At 31.7% G+C, this 17934-nt stretch overlaps 1 protein-coding gene across 1 annotated transcript in view; it reads left to right on the top strand.

The window, feature by feature from the left end:
- The window catches only part of LOC124542959, a 46116-nt gene that overhangs the window by 18548 nt on the left and 9634 nt on the right, over nt 1-17934 (top strand). The window contains exons 5-6 of the mRNA XM_047120920.1: nt 6781-6937; nt 12682-12776. Coding sequence (XP_046976876.1) covers nt 6781-6937; nt 12682-12776 — 252 coding nt within the window. The remainder of the gene's footprint in view (nt 1-6780; nt 6938-12681; nt 12777-17934) is intronic.

Genomic DNA, 17934 nt, shown 5'->3' with positions numbered 1-17934 from the left:
CAGCATCAGCATTCCACGAAAAATTCTACTTTTATCTTATAAAACAATTTTTATAACAAGCCAGGACTTTATGTTTGTTACATAGTTATTATAATTAGTACACAGACAAACAAAAACTCTTTTTGAGAACAATGTAAAATAAATATCAAACAGTTAGTTGCGACAACGGCTGGTGTTAGATATGAGTTAATTCTAATAAACTCACAAAACTGAAAGTCCAAAAGTGATCTAATAAAATGACGATATTATGCACATAAGCTGCACTATTATTTCAAGGCATTGTTCACATATTATATGAATTTTGAGAAAATAATAATCAATCGACTATCAATAAAGCTGAGATATTTGTAGTCTGATTTCAATTATGTAAAACGAATCAATGAATAAACCAAGCTTCCTCTATCCTCAAGGACTTGTTTGTGTACGTACCTATTTGAATTACCTGAATACCTTTACAAGCTGTGCACTACACCAATAAGATACCTATAATAAATAGGTATTTGTTTATCAAACATGGCTTAGAAAACGTATTCGTAAGCCACAATGTAAACAATTAGTTATAAAAGTGGCACCCATTTCCTATATATACACATGTATAAAAAAGGAAATTCACGACCACGCGAACCGTGACTTGCGTCTGAAGAACGCGTTTTAAGAAGGCCTTAAGAACTTGAAAGGTATAATACTTTCTGCAATCCAATTAGCTCGGAGTTGAGACCTCCGTTTAAAAACCTATAGTATTCTTAGGAATAAATGGGGAAATGACTAAAGTACAACCACACATTTGCTGTACAACAGATTGGAGCATGAAATATTATTATGAGACGCCATTTTATCCTGACCTACCTAATCGTGCTTCAGTTAAGCAATTCAGAGCAATTTCTTATGGTAAAAAACCCAAAGACTTAAAGCAATAACTATTGATGTAATACTGTTACCATTAGGAATTAGTTGACATTATATTCAGCTTGGAGCTAAGAGGAGAGGTCGGTGTCCTTAGTTAAAATCTTTTTTGTTTTGTTCTGAATATGTTTCGAATTTTAAATAATTTATCTATAATTAAGTATGGCCATTGTATTTAATATTTCATACAAATTTCCATGAAATATATCTTTTTACAACGCCACAATACTTAATATTCTCCATTTACATTTCTATTTGAAGAAGACTATCTTTTTAATATTATCGAATTAAAAATTATATTTATTATTCATAATAAACATATTCTTAGTTTTTTGTTATTTCAGAAATCTACATCATATATTTTGAATTATTATAAGTAATTTTAATTGAATAAAATACACCAGAAAATATTATCCCAAATCGAAAAACAGTTAAGTTGTGAACATCAATATGAATGTTCAATTCCCAAAAGCATCCTAAAATGCAGTTTCATAAATTCATCGTGTATCGAATCTTTAAAATTGTAAAAGTTGTCGCATAACGTATCTCAGGAAAATTATATCCTGCATATTTGTGTTGGGATGCAAGGGAATGAGCTTCAAAGAAATTCGAATAAAGGCTAGTATGTATTGCATATATGATAAAGAATATTCTGCAATAAAAAATATAAGTAATTCATATGTAAATATTATAATATGTCTAATTCTCAAAGAAGGACCTAAAGATTAAGAAATTGCGCATAATAAATACGTATGTATGTAGTATGTATGGTAGCTGAAATTCTGTTGTATGTATCACTTGTAGGTGTGCATAAGGCGGAGCAGCTTGGTGATGCATTTGATTGAAGCATTAATAAAATAAAAAGCCACTTGTTTTTTATTTTATTTACCAATCAAAGTTTTAATTAGAAAAAAGTTTTAATAAATGAACAAAAAATCTTAAGCATGTCGATGTTGATAAATAGTTCCATAATTATAAGAATAACTGAATTTACAGCTAGTAATTTTATCACCTGAAATCACGAAAACCGTTTTTTACATACGAGATCAACAGAGTTGAGTTAATTCGTCCGGACGGAGGATTTACTTGGCGTTGCATTCGTTGCACTTACAGCACAAATATTAGTCCGTCGATTTGAATGAATACTGTTACGAATCCTCGTAATTCGATTATCTGCAAAACGAACTCTGCTTGCTTCGTATTAAATTCGTTCGTGTGAAAATCGGACTCGATTCACAGTCATTAGTGGCGATCGAATCGTTGGGCGTGTCGTAAGGTTGAAAGTCGAAGTTCTAATTGATGTTTGGATATTATAAAAGTTGCTCACGCTAATGGGGCTAATCGTATGAGCTATATAATTATATGCGAAAGTTTATTCGAAAGCTTTAATTACCCTTTGATTTGATTACATTTTTATTTTCCGGGTTCGTACATTCTATTTTTAAATCGTTAGGTATTTTTGACATAACAAATTTTATTGACCTTTCCATAATAACATAAATGTAAAATACATATATATAATCATTAAATGCTAATGTTTCCGTTTATTTCAGTTAGTTATTTATTGAACGCGTCATGAAATTAAACGATCCCTCGAAAAGCTGTATAATGTATAACATAGTTGTGTGGTCAAACTCGTCCGAAGATGTAGGTTGAGGTAATTGGCGGATCTTGATGATGCCTGAGATGTTAAACAAGGTTCGACTCGCCGGTGCGAATAATTCGACCCCAAACGTACAAAATATAAAACCTTCACCGAGATTCATATCTTCGTTTCATATAATAGCTGCCTTCGTTTATGCTGCCTTATTTTATGTACGAATTTATTGGGGAAGATTTTTTGTTTTATATATATTTTTTTATTGTATAGGTTGGCGGACAAGTATATGGGCCACCTGATGGTAAGTGGTCACCATCACCCATAGGCAATGACGCTGTAAGAAATATTAACTATTCCTTACATCGTCAATGTGCCACCAACCTTGGGAACTAAGATGTTACGTCCCTTGTGCCTGTAGTTACAATGGCTCACTCACCACATAATATGTACTCACATAATATGTAAGGTAAAAATTATCGTTTTGCTGACAAAACTATTGTTTTGCTATCGGTTATCCTCATGTGTTTAATAGATAGATCGCCTTGTATTATGAATCCAATATATTTATACTAAAGAACATAACAAACTACTGAGAGTTTGACCGACATGGTTTCTAGTATTAGCGGAATTTGTGTAATGTTTTCTTTTGTTTTGTCATTATTGTTTTCCATAGTCAAACTACCACAGCGTAAAGGAATCACTTCATTTTTGATTGGCTTGTCATTAGATACTAAATTAAACAATTTTGAATGTATTTTTAATTCATACCTACGTTCTCTTGAGTCTTTCACTGAACGTAAAACATTTTAATAATTTTCATTCATCAGATTCATCTTAATTCAACATCCAAGTCGCCGTTCGTTTTTTATTGCGAATTTTAATGATGATACGTTTGCGTTCTTTATGCCGTTTAAGCTGACGCACGAAAGCGCAAAAGTTCTCAATAAAACTGTCCATATTACATAAAATATTTTAATTACATTACGAATTTTGACGACTGACGACTTCCGTGGTCGAGTAGTGTGTACACCGGGTACGCCACTCCGAGGTCCCGGGTTCGGTCACCCGCCGAGTCGATGTAGAAAATTGATTAGTCTATTTTGTCTTGGGTCTGGGTGTTTGTGGTACCGACTTTACTTGGGATCAGAGTAATATATGTGATGTTGTCCAAAATTTACAAAAAAATGTATTTCTTTTACTGATTTCGTTCAGATATCATAACGTTATTGATCATAATGAATTACATATTGCAGTTTTTGGTGTCATTAAATATTTTGGTAATTGAAACTATAATAGTCCACGATAACATTTTGATTTGATTTCGATGTAAGTTCAGCAACCCTACACAATTAACGCCACGTCCGCCATTAGCGCAGGAGATATGATACTGTTGTACTAATTCGTACAAACAAAATTGCACTTTCATATCGGATTCAAACGTGGATAATTATTATAAACAGATCGGTAAATGTATATGTGTATTGGCATAAATTCTCTTTGTGATGAACGCGCGTCACTAATTACAAAATGTGATTAGTGAACACCAAACATCAGTTCTACATAATATAGGATAAAATATACATATTTCATTCACGTTTTTAAATTCGTAAAGCAATAGGTATTAATATGAACAAATTATAACAATTAAATACAAGAACAAAGAATTATTTAATCTTTATTATTAAAATTAAAAATACCCTTACCTTACTGACCTCATTTCAGAACTTCTGATATCAAAAGGTTTCGGTCTTTGATACAAGTTGGAAATCCTTATGTTTATAAGTACTAATATTATCACCTTATTCATGTTATAAAGTAAGGGTTCATTAAAGGTTATGCACCTCTAGAAAATAAATGCCAAGTAAAGGCCAGCGTAATAGATCGAAATTTCTTTAAAAATGTTGTAAGGTTACGTTGGCGGTAAATTGCCCCAGTGGCTTAGGTCAAACTTGAACATCCATTTGCTTCTACCGTGCCCGATTGGCGATAAGCGAGGCGAAACAAAAATTCAAACTTCATATTGTAGCGGCCTTAGACGAGTTGAATTCATAAATCGAATGCAATTAGAACTCTTTGATACAGATATTGAAATTAAAGCGGTAAAAAAAGATTTTAATAAAGTTTGGAAACTTTTGTTAATTCGATTTTTAAATCATAAGCGAGCACCATAGCAGTGAATCAGCCATGTCTATCCAAATCTAATTTAATTAGTAATTCAAGTACGCTTCAATTAATTTAAATAAATTTGGCATAGAATTAGATTATTTTGTCAAATGGGATATAGACTATTTATAAAGATATTGTATATACAATACAGTTGATATTTTATTTCGCGATGTATAAGAAATAACGAGACATACAAGCAAATCCGTGGACGAAGGTTATTAACCTTTAAAATAAAATAGAGTTCTTTATATGAATAACATTCCCATTCGATCTCCTTGATAAAATTTCCTGTCAATACATTAGATTAGACATTGTGAACTCAGCTTTATTTATGTATCCTTCAGAGCGGTACAGTAAAAGCCTGGAAATATATATTAATTTAAAGGCCTTTGAGGAAAATGTTCAACCACGCTGTTTCAAGGCCTCTTGGTGGATATATCCGATACACGTTGATTTCATCGCTGTTTTCCTGAACCGTCATGGATTAGGTGAATTAATAATAATTCACCTAATCCATGACGGTTTGTTGAATGTTTATAAAAACATTAGGCACTTAGAGGCTTGGTGATGCTTGTCTGCGTTGAACAACTTCGGCTTAGATTCATCTCACATAGGTTTAGATATCAGCTCGAAGTCAATATAAGTATAGCCTATTTTCTAAGTGAAAGACCTTCGATGTATCTATTCCATATAACTTGCCAATAGTTCGGATAAAGAATAATAGCGTTGTATTATAAATAAGTAGTGTTTTCCACTAGACATCTTGTATCCAATTTCTTTTATTCCCAATGTTCCAATTTTCGCAAATCCGTTATAAATACCATAGATTATTTGAGCTCTCGACCTGTTGTTTATTTGGCTTTTGCCCTCTTGTGGTTGAAATACGCGATTGGTATATTATACTGATTTGAGTCTATAATCGTTATTATTTATGTGACCGCAAAAAAGCATTTGGGTATCTTATACCACCATCCTCTCCGCTGCCACTCTCTGCTCTCTTAAGTGGGCGTGGCGTATAAGCTATATATTCATTGCGATATATAATTAACATATTTCATAATTTTAAATTATTTAAATTACCATCAGTTTTTATGTTTGATATCTGTCCCGTAGTGGTTTCACGTCTTTTTAATATCCTTTTTAGAGGTTTAGCAAAACTGTGTAGTATTTCTTTATGTATTCTATTCTTATAAAAACTATAAGTGCAAGCAAGCGTAGACTAAGCACGCATCCGTATATTGCTTTGTAAAAGGATACGAATTAAAGTTTTGTGTACAGGGTAGGCTAAATTAACTTACATAAAATGTAGTTCTTACCATGCTATTAAGTGTAATTTAGATTGAGTGATGAGTCGGCGTATAATTTAGTAACGAGCGGAGCGCTAGGTTTAGGCGTCATTGGTAAACTAGTAATAATAGTAAAATATAAACAAAGGGACTTTACGATTCATAATTCTGTAACGCGACCTTATTCTGACTTAGTTTCTAGTTCACCCGCAGCGGGACCCTATGCTAGTTGTTCATATTCATTCACGTAAACCTTGTATTATCACTTATTTTCTATTGGCGTGCCTGGGGGTAAGACCGATTTAAATGCCTTAACGGCAATATTTATTCTATCAGAATTTTAAGACGAAAATAAAACATATATCTCTTTACTTTATTTTACATTTTAGTAACTGGTACTAGAACCGCTTCAGAGAAGATCTTCCATTCATCCGTATTTTATAATGTTATGTTTACCGTTAATAACATATATGGAGTACTAGTTATCGCCTTCCCCTGTTCCAGATTTATCAGTTGATCTTCAGGCGTTAGGCATAAAGGAAAGGCTTACATATGTTTTGCCTAAGGGCTCTAGTTTGATTTATATCAATATCATTAAATTCCTTCAGTCGCTTGGTCGTGAAAGAGCAACAGACGAATATTGTCATAGGGGCCAGTTTTATGCCATATATTAACCAACACAGTACAAGAGATACAAAATTGGTGACCTATTAACGAATTGAATGGTCTAAGAGCCGAAATGATTACCAATAAAAAATAATGCGCCATTAGCACGCATGTATTTCTTCTGCATTCCGAATACTAAAATCATTGGAATTTTCACAGGCTCGTTATGAGCTGGCCAATATTTTGGCGGAGTTCACCAAACACGGCGTCCCTACATTACGAGGATTTGACGTCGAGCCTGTTCCAGAAGAAGCCTACGCGTACCTCCTGTGGGCCACCAAGGAGGAGAACTACGATGAATTTTTCAACTGGAAAAGTAAGTGCTTATTTCAATTTACTTTCAAACTAATCACACACCTTAGGCAAGTCGAAATAACAACTAAAAAATACAAATATAGTGTCACCGAAATCTTCGTTACAAACTAACTTTACACGATATATTGTGACTGATTATTTATTTGTCAGAGTTTGGACCTGTCTGACTAATATTATAAAGCCGAAATTGAGATATTACCAGGTAAAAATGTTTATGCGTTAGATAGTCTTACTTTTATTAGGTGTAAAACTAGGTAATAAGAAAATAAAAGTAGAAAGAATGTAAAAAATTATGCTTGAGCAGAGCAGTAACGTTTAATTCATGTAAAACCGCGCGGAGCAGTTTTTCACATGCGCTCAGTTAATCCTTATACTCTAAGTTACTTGGCAGCTGGATGCCTGGCAGTGTATACCTTTTCTCATATAAAACTATAACTTAACGCAACCACAACAATATTTTAAGATTTATACTTGTTGGCTGGATTTACATGCAACAACGAAATATTATATAGAAGAATAAAAATTAAAATATACTGTACAATTTGGTGTTTCGATATTTATCGTATATTTTATGTAGATTTAAAAATAATTGTTTTAGTATTTGAATTGGTAGATAGTACCTATATATAGTAGTATAGGTTGATGGGAATCGATAAACGCGGAATGGATGGATTCGTAAATATATTCTTAAAGTTAAATGCAGGGTAGTTGAGTTTCCTTGTAGGTTCTGTTTCTCTGTCTGAACACTTTCCGATCGTATCGGATTATGAGAGTCGAGCGTGCACTTGTCTACTATAATACGTCACATGCAGAACGAAACGGAAATAACAAATGCAGTTGTAGCGAAGTTTAATCCTTAATCTCGTATAATTTTTAGGCACTGAAGTTTTGCAATATCGTCGCTTAATAAATAATTTATTATTAATTATTTAGTATGTATTTGTCCTTTTTATTATAAACCAGCTGAACGTTCGAAATTCATTAAACTTCATCTGTAGCACAAAAACCGTTCCTTCATATTTTACTCTCTCGAGGGATAAATTAATAAAGTTCGTCCCCATGGCTCAAATTATCTCCATACAAAATTTTACTTAAATCGGTTAAGCCGTTAAAGCATAACAGTATAGATCGTATCTAAAGCATATTGTAAATATTTTACAAAATATTTCACCCTTCCATTTCGAAATATAAAACTTTTAGCGACAGCGTTGTTTTACTGGACTATTTCGCCATCCGCAATAGCGTATCGGAAACTTCGGAACAGTTCCATCACAGTTACGTTGACTTGCTAAATATTAAACTACCTATCAGATAACACATTATATTGGTAAAACATTTTGCATGTTGCGGCGAAAACTAAAATGTTCTGTATGGGATAAATATATGAAAATACGTTGATATTTTGTAAAAATAAAATTTTATCCTGGAACTTATCTTACTTTACTACTGTGTCTTGCATGTAATTTAACTGAACTATTCCATCGGAAAATACCTTGGAACCTCTTACAAGGTTACAAAAGCAAAAACCAAATAAGATTATTAATAAACCAATATCGACTTATAAAATTTTAAAAATCTATTTTAAGTAAGCTTCCGTCGACAGAGATCCTGTTTTATGGATTCGACATTAAAGCCGTAATGAAAATTTCGTAATTATCTACAACGAAATGAATGTAAGAAATGAATCTTACAAGGAACATAAAATAAATTCATAAAAAAAAATACATTACGCACTATTAAGGATAATGTTTCGTAGATTTTGATAAGAATATTTCTTTTTCTAAATTTAACCGATGTTTACAAATTTCTAAGTCAACCATGAAACGTGCTGATAACGCAGCGATAGCGAACAGGTTGATGCCTTAATTATAGTGAAGGTTGGAATTCTACGCCGTCCAGGGCGTAATAAATTCGTCATAATGTCACTACTATTACTGCTACTATTATTATCGTTTCAAAGACTAAGTCCACATTTCAAACTAAACAATAAAAAAAGATATGTCTTGGGACACCGTTCGGAAAAAAATACAATCGCTATGTAATATTGCAAAAAATATAATTGTTAGAATAACGTTAAAGTTTAACGTTTAACGAAAAAGAATAACGTTATTTTCCTTGCATAACGATTTCATCAGTTCACTTTACTGTAACAGATCTTGTTCCAAAAATAAATTTAAAGTTTATATGCCAGTGTACGCTATACTCTTATCATATATTTTAAAAATGTATGCGATGGAAATTCCTTTATATCTACGATTACGAATGAACATTTAGTTCGACATTCTTTCAAATTAAGTTTTTTCACCAATCGAAACACGAACATTGTATAGTTAATTGTAAGTAGGTAGATTACATTTGTATTTCAATATTTTCATTTACATCTATGCATTTGGAAACAAACGTTGGTAGATACGGGAGTGTTCGTGGCAAGCGCTGTCGAAACTGACACAAGATATTTGCAACGTAATAGGCACGAACATATTGTTCATAAAACATCTTTGATATCATTATACATCACGATATAAATAAAATCTATTGATTAGCATAATTTTATTGTTACTCTGTCAAAATTAGTAAATAAATTGTAAAAAAAGCACTTTAAAAATCGATCTTTACAAATCTCTCACTTACTGACTTATATCAATCCTCTGTAATACTATAACACTAAGATTATATTATGTAGTTTATGTTTCATATAAGTATGCATAAAAATGAATTTCAAGAAGGAAGTTAAGTAACATCTGGTGCTAAAATACTATGCTAAAGTACTAAACTTGGCATAATCGCTTATTACTCAGCATATAAACAGATTTTATGAATCTCGACTTCCTGAGTTAGAAGTGATAAGTAAGAAGTGAGAAGGGATGAGAGAATTCATCAGATGACATTGTGCAACAACAAACTTAACAATTTCAAATGATGGTTTTGTTGTATGTTTCTTATACAACGTAAACCTTCAATAAAACGGATTTATGTAAAACATCTCCCTAGGGGATGAGCAAAGGTAGGTTAGGGGGTTTCATGGATGATTTTGTTTAAGTTAATATTTTAACAATATATTAATTTGAAGGGTCTAAAAAGGAACAAAAATTTAACTAACAATGAATAAAGAATTATCGACTATATAGGTCCAAAGCCCGCAAAGATTTTTATTGGCGGTCACTGTTGTGTTTAATTGCTTTAATTTATTTATATTTAATAAATAAATTCTTATATTTTAGAGTATCTAATGTTTAAGATATGAGGCTGTATATCCAGTTTTGTGGCACCAAACCTAAAGTAGGGCAAAGTTGTTGAGTAAGGAAAGCCTGTTAAGAAATTAACATATTTGATCTTTGATTTCATAAGCCTTACAATACTAAACGTTATGTATGAAAACACAAAATAGTATTTCCATTTCCACGTAGACATGAAAATATCTACGATATCGATTCCATTGGGTCATGATACGCAAAGAAACATTAATTGTTAAAGTTGTGTCGATGATTTATATCCACAATAACCAGGAATTATGGTCTTAATTAAAGATATTACGCTGGCAAATTAACTAACAAAGAAGCAATAAGAGAAAACAAATTAAATAGCTTCAGATACCTTTAAGCTTAATGAAATATTACTTTCATTTTGTCTCACTTTTACAAAGTATAATTGAGGCAACTCCTTGTAATTGCCGCCCGAACCTTTTGTCTTTTTATGACGTCGTGGCTTTCTCAAGAATAATAACGAATTCCTTTTGAAAAATTTATATCTCTGTTATAATCTGTGATTTTTTTACCGAGACTAATATTACTAAATGTTACTTCATTGCGATGTATCGACACACTGACATAGATAGATAAAATAATGTGTCAACTCTATATAGAGTGTAAAACTATTAACGATTGGAGTAATATATTTTGTAATCAATATTTTCCACTCGTAATCGCTCTATTCTTTGATATATTTTTATATAATTAAGGCCATTGATTGTTTGAGCATTACAAAAATATATAAGAAAATTTCCGATGGCCTCGACTTCAGACATTGATATTGACTGCAAGAGTCATCGTACAAATAACACCTTACAATGTCTATGTACCGTGCGATGTCATCCGGCCGATTTCGGCTACGGCGGCAAGTCTCGTGGGAGACACAGGATACATCTATTCTGTCACTCATATTATTCAATATGACGGAAAAGAGTTCAGACGCAGGACCAACCTTCTTTTCGGGGCTCTGGTTTACACAAAAAAAAAATCAATAACTTTTTATCATCCCGACTTCGGGTTTGTATATAGAAATTGGGGATGGATTCGCGTGGCCTTATATCAATCCAATGAACCTACGAGGCGTACCGGCGAATGCAAACTATATATCGTGCCTGTCTCACAAATACACATTATTAATATTATGCCGTACATTTAATTAAAATATTATATATAGAATTGTTTATTGATTGTATACTGTATTTGTAAAAGGAAACAAAAAGGCAGAATTAAGTTACTGATATAATCATAGACATATAAGTATAATGGCATTCTGAACTACGACTACGATTAAACGTAATTACGTTAATCAAATATCAGTAGTGGACTATGAAAACAAACTGACAATTTATTACGATACTTTGATGTTTTTACCTTCATGCAACATTGTCGTTATATAATACATTTAATAAGAAATGCCATTGCATTCGATATTTCGACCTAGATAGTTCCGTACGATGATTTTACGACGCAACAAATAGTAGATAACCCATAAAATTAAGGGAATCTTTAACGAACGTCGGGACAATGTTAGACGAACGTTAGAACGAAATTACAGCGGGTTTTATTTCGTTTGGAACTATCTATATGAGAATCTATAATAAAAGCAAAGATAAACTTGAATTTATATATATATATATATATATATGTGTGAAAGTCATATTTTTTATTATTTAAATATTTTAACTAGCTGATATTTAAGCGCAGTGACTCAGTTAACTCGCCCTTTTTTATCATGCCAATGATATGAATTATTTATTTTAAGCATTTATTATACTTGAGCAAGTTTTGTTTTGTTACACGCGATAAATATATATGTTATTTATATACGTTTATCGCATAACTTTATGTACATTAGTTTTGTGTAACGTTCTATCTACAGGAAATCTTGCGAATTCGGTACCAAGTCCTAAAATAAAGTTAATTTAAGAAAAAAAAAAAACCATAACGCTACTGCTCACTATTCTGCTTCATAATAACATAACAACAGCCTGTAAATTCCCACTGCTGGGCTAAAGGCCTCCTCTCCCTTTGAGGAGAAGGTTTGGAACATATTCCACCACGCTGTTCCAATGCGGGTTGGTGGAATACACATGTGTCAGAATTTCTATGAAATTTGTCACATGCAGGTTTCCTCACGATGTTTTCCTTCAGCGCTGAGCACGAGATGAATTATAAAGACAAATTAAGCACATGAATCAGCGGCGCTTGCCTGGGTTTGAACCCGCAATTATCGGTTAAGATGCACGCGTTCTAACCACTGGGCCATCTCGACCCACTGCTTCATAATATTACTTGAAATTATACCTAAAATATTTAATTGACCTTATTATATTTTATTGACTCAATCCCACGGCGATCGGCTTATTTATAATATTAGTCAGACGAGGGAATAATGAAATTTTAGTCGATTGACATTTCAGTTGGAAATAGTGTATACAATTTTAGAAGTCCAAATTTTGACAAATCACTACATAGGTACCCTTTTTATTTTGTGTAGCTTTACCAGATAAAGAACAGTCAAGGCAAGCTGTTATAAAGGAATTTATTTTCACGGAGGCGGACTACATGAAACATTTGATGACTTTGATCGAGGTAAGTAAAACTACAACTTATACGGAAAATGTTTTATTATGCCATATAACATCGATATGAGTCTAGGATAGAATTTTATTCTTTAACAATGAGTTATATTGAATACGTATAATTTAATTCAAGAAAAAAAAATTACGACAGTTAAATTTTATGTTAACAATTAGATTAATTCTGATACTAGACATAAAAATTTAATTTAATAAAATATATAACACCTTCTTCGTTTCTTTTTCGTAAGATTTCAAACATTTTTAACGAATTTATTAAGGATATACTTTTAATAATAATCTAGTGCAAAATTAATATTGTTCTTGTTTTAATTGTTTAAATCAATCAAAAACACAATAATTGCTGGATCTCTCCTTGAAAATAATTTATATAGTATATAGAAAATTTTAAATTACTAACGAATTCCTTACAGATTCTTTTCGGTAGAATAAGCACCCCGACGTGGTTTCTAAATTATAAGATTTTTGTACATATCCTTATTTTTACCTTTTCTGGCGTATCTTAACCGATATAACACGCAAAAAAGTAATTCATCAGTGATTCAAGTTGCCGGCCGAAGGTTAATCCCCAAATATCGAGGGTACGAGGTTATCTGAATGATTAATGTAGGTCTTTACGAGCTCGAGTATATTTATCCCACGTTATTAAAACGTAAGCTTTTGTAACATCATTTAATTGCTTACGAAGTTAAACTTATAACAATTCTCTTGTTGACAAGTACGAAATATTGAAACAGACTTATAACGCTCCAAAAATATATTAATTTAAGTATACGAAATTATTTTATAATATTCATGTACTTTAAAATAAACGTATATAAAATTATAAAGTACGAGTTGGAATTACAAAATGTGCAAGGAGGTTATATATATTATGTATAGTAAGGAATAAACTCGTATATTTGTAAGAAAATTGTTTCTTCAAAATATTTTATTAGTAAGAACATCGTTATCGTTTAAAATACTGTCCTATTAAATGCATTTCAGAAATATTGACCTTAATAATCGATATGTATCCCTAACTTCCTCGCATAAAATAATCTTTCCAAGTAGAAAATAACTTCAGGTATCAAAATTATCCATAAAATGTATTGTACCATCATACTCACTACGTCATTCAAGTACATATTTAATCTCGGAAAAATCCAATACCGGTAAAAGCTTTAATTCTAATAAAATGTCTCCGCCTAATATTATGCAAACGTTCTGTTGAAAAGTTTTTTTTTAGGTCATTGAAAAAACATAATTCTCACTACTTTCGAGTTGACATTCAGTCTTGTCGTAATGAGTATTACATTTCACATGAAGGCTCGGCACAAAGCCTCCCTGTGAGGGTTAACTGCAATTTATTAATATATTTTGATTTTAAAGTACTCTCGAGAATTCAATGCTGAACACATTTTTACTCCAATACCCCTGGCCATTATTCAATCTTATTTTAAAAGCAGTTTTCATTTAAATATTTTACAAAGTATTACAAGTATTGAATGTGAACGGAATTTGCAATGCATATTTTAAATCTGTTTTTAGACTCCTTCATGCGAAAATAACTGTTACGGCGGAAAAAAACATTGTAAATATAAATATTCTTGATTTTTTTCAATTTTATTATGATACTTTGTGGTAGGGCTTTGTGTAAGCCCGCCTGGGTAGGTACCACCCACTCATCAGATATTCTACCGCTAAACAACAGTACGCGGTAGTGTTGTGTTCTGGTTTAAAGGGTGAGTGAGCCAGTGTAACTACAGGCACAAGGGACATAACATCTTAGTTCCCAAGGTTGGTGACACATTGACGATGTAATTGACGAAGGAATAGTTAATATTTCTTACAGCGTCATTGTCTATGGGTGATGATGACCACTTACCACATCAGGTGGCCCATAGGCTCGTCCGCCAACCTATTCTATAAAAAAAAAGTTACAGTTGGATTTATTATTTCCATTACAATAGCAATATTTCGTGAGATAAAGGTTTTTTTGTCTTGTTAATGGGTTTTGTATCGAATCAGAAATTGCATATAAAAGACTCATGTGTCGTATTTCTTTGAGATATAATTTTTGTGGGTTCTTTTACTGGTTAAAAAATATTTACGCTGAAACCTTCGGCCATTTATAACAAACTAGAACGAATAATATTTATCCCATCTAAATATAAATGGCCACGTTGATTGTTTTTGAAAAATAACAATTGGCAACCTAATATAAAATTAAATAAAATATTTTGAGTAAGGTGTTTTTGTAATTCAGACTATTCGTATAAAATCAGCTCTGGCTACTAGTAAAATTTCATATATATTCTAATTGACTGATTTATAATAAAGCAAGAAAGAATGGAATGGAGACAAGAATGCTAGCATTTCTGGAATGTATCAACCCCCCCGCCACCTATTGAGTTAATAAGATATGGAGTTATGTATTAATAAATTGCTATAATATTATATATTAATAGCGTGGGCCGATTTTTGACCCAGTGGTTATGGGACGGCATATAGCTGCACACAAAAACTCAGTTACGGTCTCATTTTAAAGAGCTCCTACCGTAAATGTGTAAAAAATAAACAGGATTATTGATAGGAATTAACCCGTTGTTACAATTTAACAAATAATTAATTTTAGTACGAGGAAAATAGTTGCGAAGGTCCTAAAAAATATTTTAAATAAAGGAGTTTTGTTTGGAGAAACCCACTATTTCTTGTGAAAAGTATAATTAATTAAGAAAAAGGAGATAAACAATATTAATGAGCGTAAATAAGATATAATTAGGAATACATTAACGAATCTCTCAGTCTTCTTCTTTTACGAATGGAATATTCATTCAATTCGTAATAGGATTTATCGAAAACTAATTAATTTTTAATTATATGAATAGGTATTTCAGTTTTTGCTCGTGTTGCCGCTTTATTCTTGAAATTCTATTCCATAAATTATTTACATTTCTCTGAACCATAAACCAAATAAACGCAAATATATTTCATAATATTGTCAAACCAATTTATTTATATGAAGTTTTCATTAAACATTTATGAAGAAATTTTAACCGATATTCCGATTTTAACCGATCATTGATAATATATTTAAATTTCGGTTCTCGATACGTTATTGAGAAAAAAAAATAAAAAATTATATAGAGAATACGATCGCAATTGATCTCAAGTTTTTTAATATAATGATGTATTCGTTGGTGAAAGAAGCCATGTGTGAGGCTTTACTTACATGCTGCATTCGTACCGGCGCATAGCTACTAGTATAACACCAAGTTTCCAACTAATCAAAGTCTATAAATCCTTTTAGTAAAGCAAGATTTTAATTAAATACTGCACGCATTTTAAACTTTTCTGTTTCATAAAGTAATACAATTCACAAATAACCATATAATAGAGGATAAATAAGCAAAGTTTTTTATTGCCTTTCAGAGACTCTATTTAGACATCTACATACTTCAAATAATTTTTACTTTAAAACTTTATATGATGCTAGACGGAAATTACAACTACTACAAACAGTTTATATTATTTCTAATAAAAAAATGTGTTGAAGTGACACGTTATTCGCTATAAGGCCAAGCTTGTCTTTTGTGGAACGATAATGAAGTATGCGACAACTCATGTTTTGGAAGGAATATAAACTGAGATGGGATTTATAAAAAATCGTTAATGGCAACCAAAAGATTATGAACTTGTTTTAAATGAAACATAATTAAATTTAAACACATTATAACATCGAAACACAATACTTAAAAATTAAAGATTGTGAAGCTTTTAAATGACAAAAAAAAAAAAACTAAATTATTTCATATTTCGACTCACATATTGTTTGAATATGTTATACTATAACTTTAAACTATATATCTATGTTGGTCAAGTTTCGGAAAGCACGAAAATATATTATCGAATACGAGATGTATCTCGCATTTCGTAATAACACGTTTTCATTCAAGAAATTATCATTTTCTGCATTGTTTTGAAGATAAACGCTTGGCTGAATTTATTGTTAAATTTTAACACTGCTCTCGGACCCTCGTCACTTTAAAAAATGAAATGTTGCCCGAACGAAATGCAGACGCATATTCGATAAAATCAGACACGCCAAAGAAGCAAATGGAATAGGTCCATAGTAAGTAGTTGTGAACGGCGATAACGACAGGCGTGAGACATCAAATATATACGCCCGTTATACAGACTGTCAAGTATAAGTTGGCGTTCCTGTGGCAGCACCTGCTACACCCTTTGTCTTGCCACTTTTTTGTTTATTTTACCAATATCTCCCTAGAAAATAATTCTCTACGTCTCATTTTTAATAGATTATGCGTAAGTTTTCTTAATAAAGGTAAATAAGATGTAAATGAACAAAAAAACTTAGTACATGTTTTTCCCACACGCCAACTTACACTTGACGCGCTATACCTATCTACGCTCTAAAGTGACTGTGATGTTCGAGGCTGCCAAAAGTGACTACCCTAAGCGGTGCAACCCCAAATTTGTGCGGTATATTCAATCTTTACCCCGTTCTCGATTCAGTCAGACATGCTTCGAATTAGCTTGCGGCGGACGGTAACAAACAAGATTGATCTCGCTTTTGTTACTCCTCTTTTAAAATGTCAATCAACAAAATATGCTTAAGGAAAAAACTGCTTTATAAAAAAGATCAATGTCCGTCTATTTGGACGTGGCATATTAGCATTTTATGTGTGTTTTATTGTAAAGCATGTATGTTAAAAGGTCCAGTAGCTTCGGCTTAACTGGAGTTTGTCAAAAGTGAGACTGTTACTGTAACAGTGTTGTACAATATATCGAAGCTCTCAATAGCTCAAAATCAAACATACAAACAGGCGACTCATATATAATTCAGTATGCTCAAATACAAACAACGAGCTATATACACATTGGTGAATTCAATCAATCAATAAATTAATCAATTGAATCGCATAATAGCTATTGCTTACATTAATTAACGAAAGTTATTAAATATCCTCGATATATTTTTTCTGTAAAGTTAGAAATAAATAATGTCTAAGCAACAGATTCCGTATAAATTCATTTCACGATAAATATATAACAATCGAAATTGATAGTCACTAAGCCCAATATAGATTGATCAAATTATCGATTTGTAATTATTTAAAAATAGACATCTTCCTAAATAGATTTCT

The sequence above is a fragment of the Vanessa cardui genome, chromosome Z (assembly GCF_905220365.1).
Source record: "Vanessa cardui chromosome Z, ilVanCard2.1, whole genome shotgun sequence".
NCBI lineage: Eukaryota > Metazoa > Arthropoda > Insecta > Lepidoptera > Nymphalidae > Vanessa > Vanessa cardui.
The sequence above is the reverse complement of the archived record's forward strand: the minus strand, read 5'-3'. Positions and strand labels throughout refer to the sequence as shown.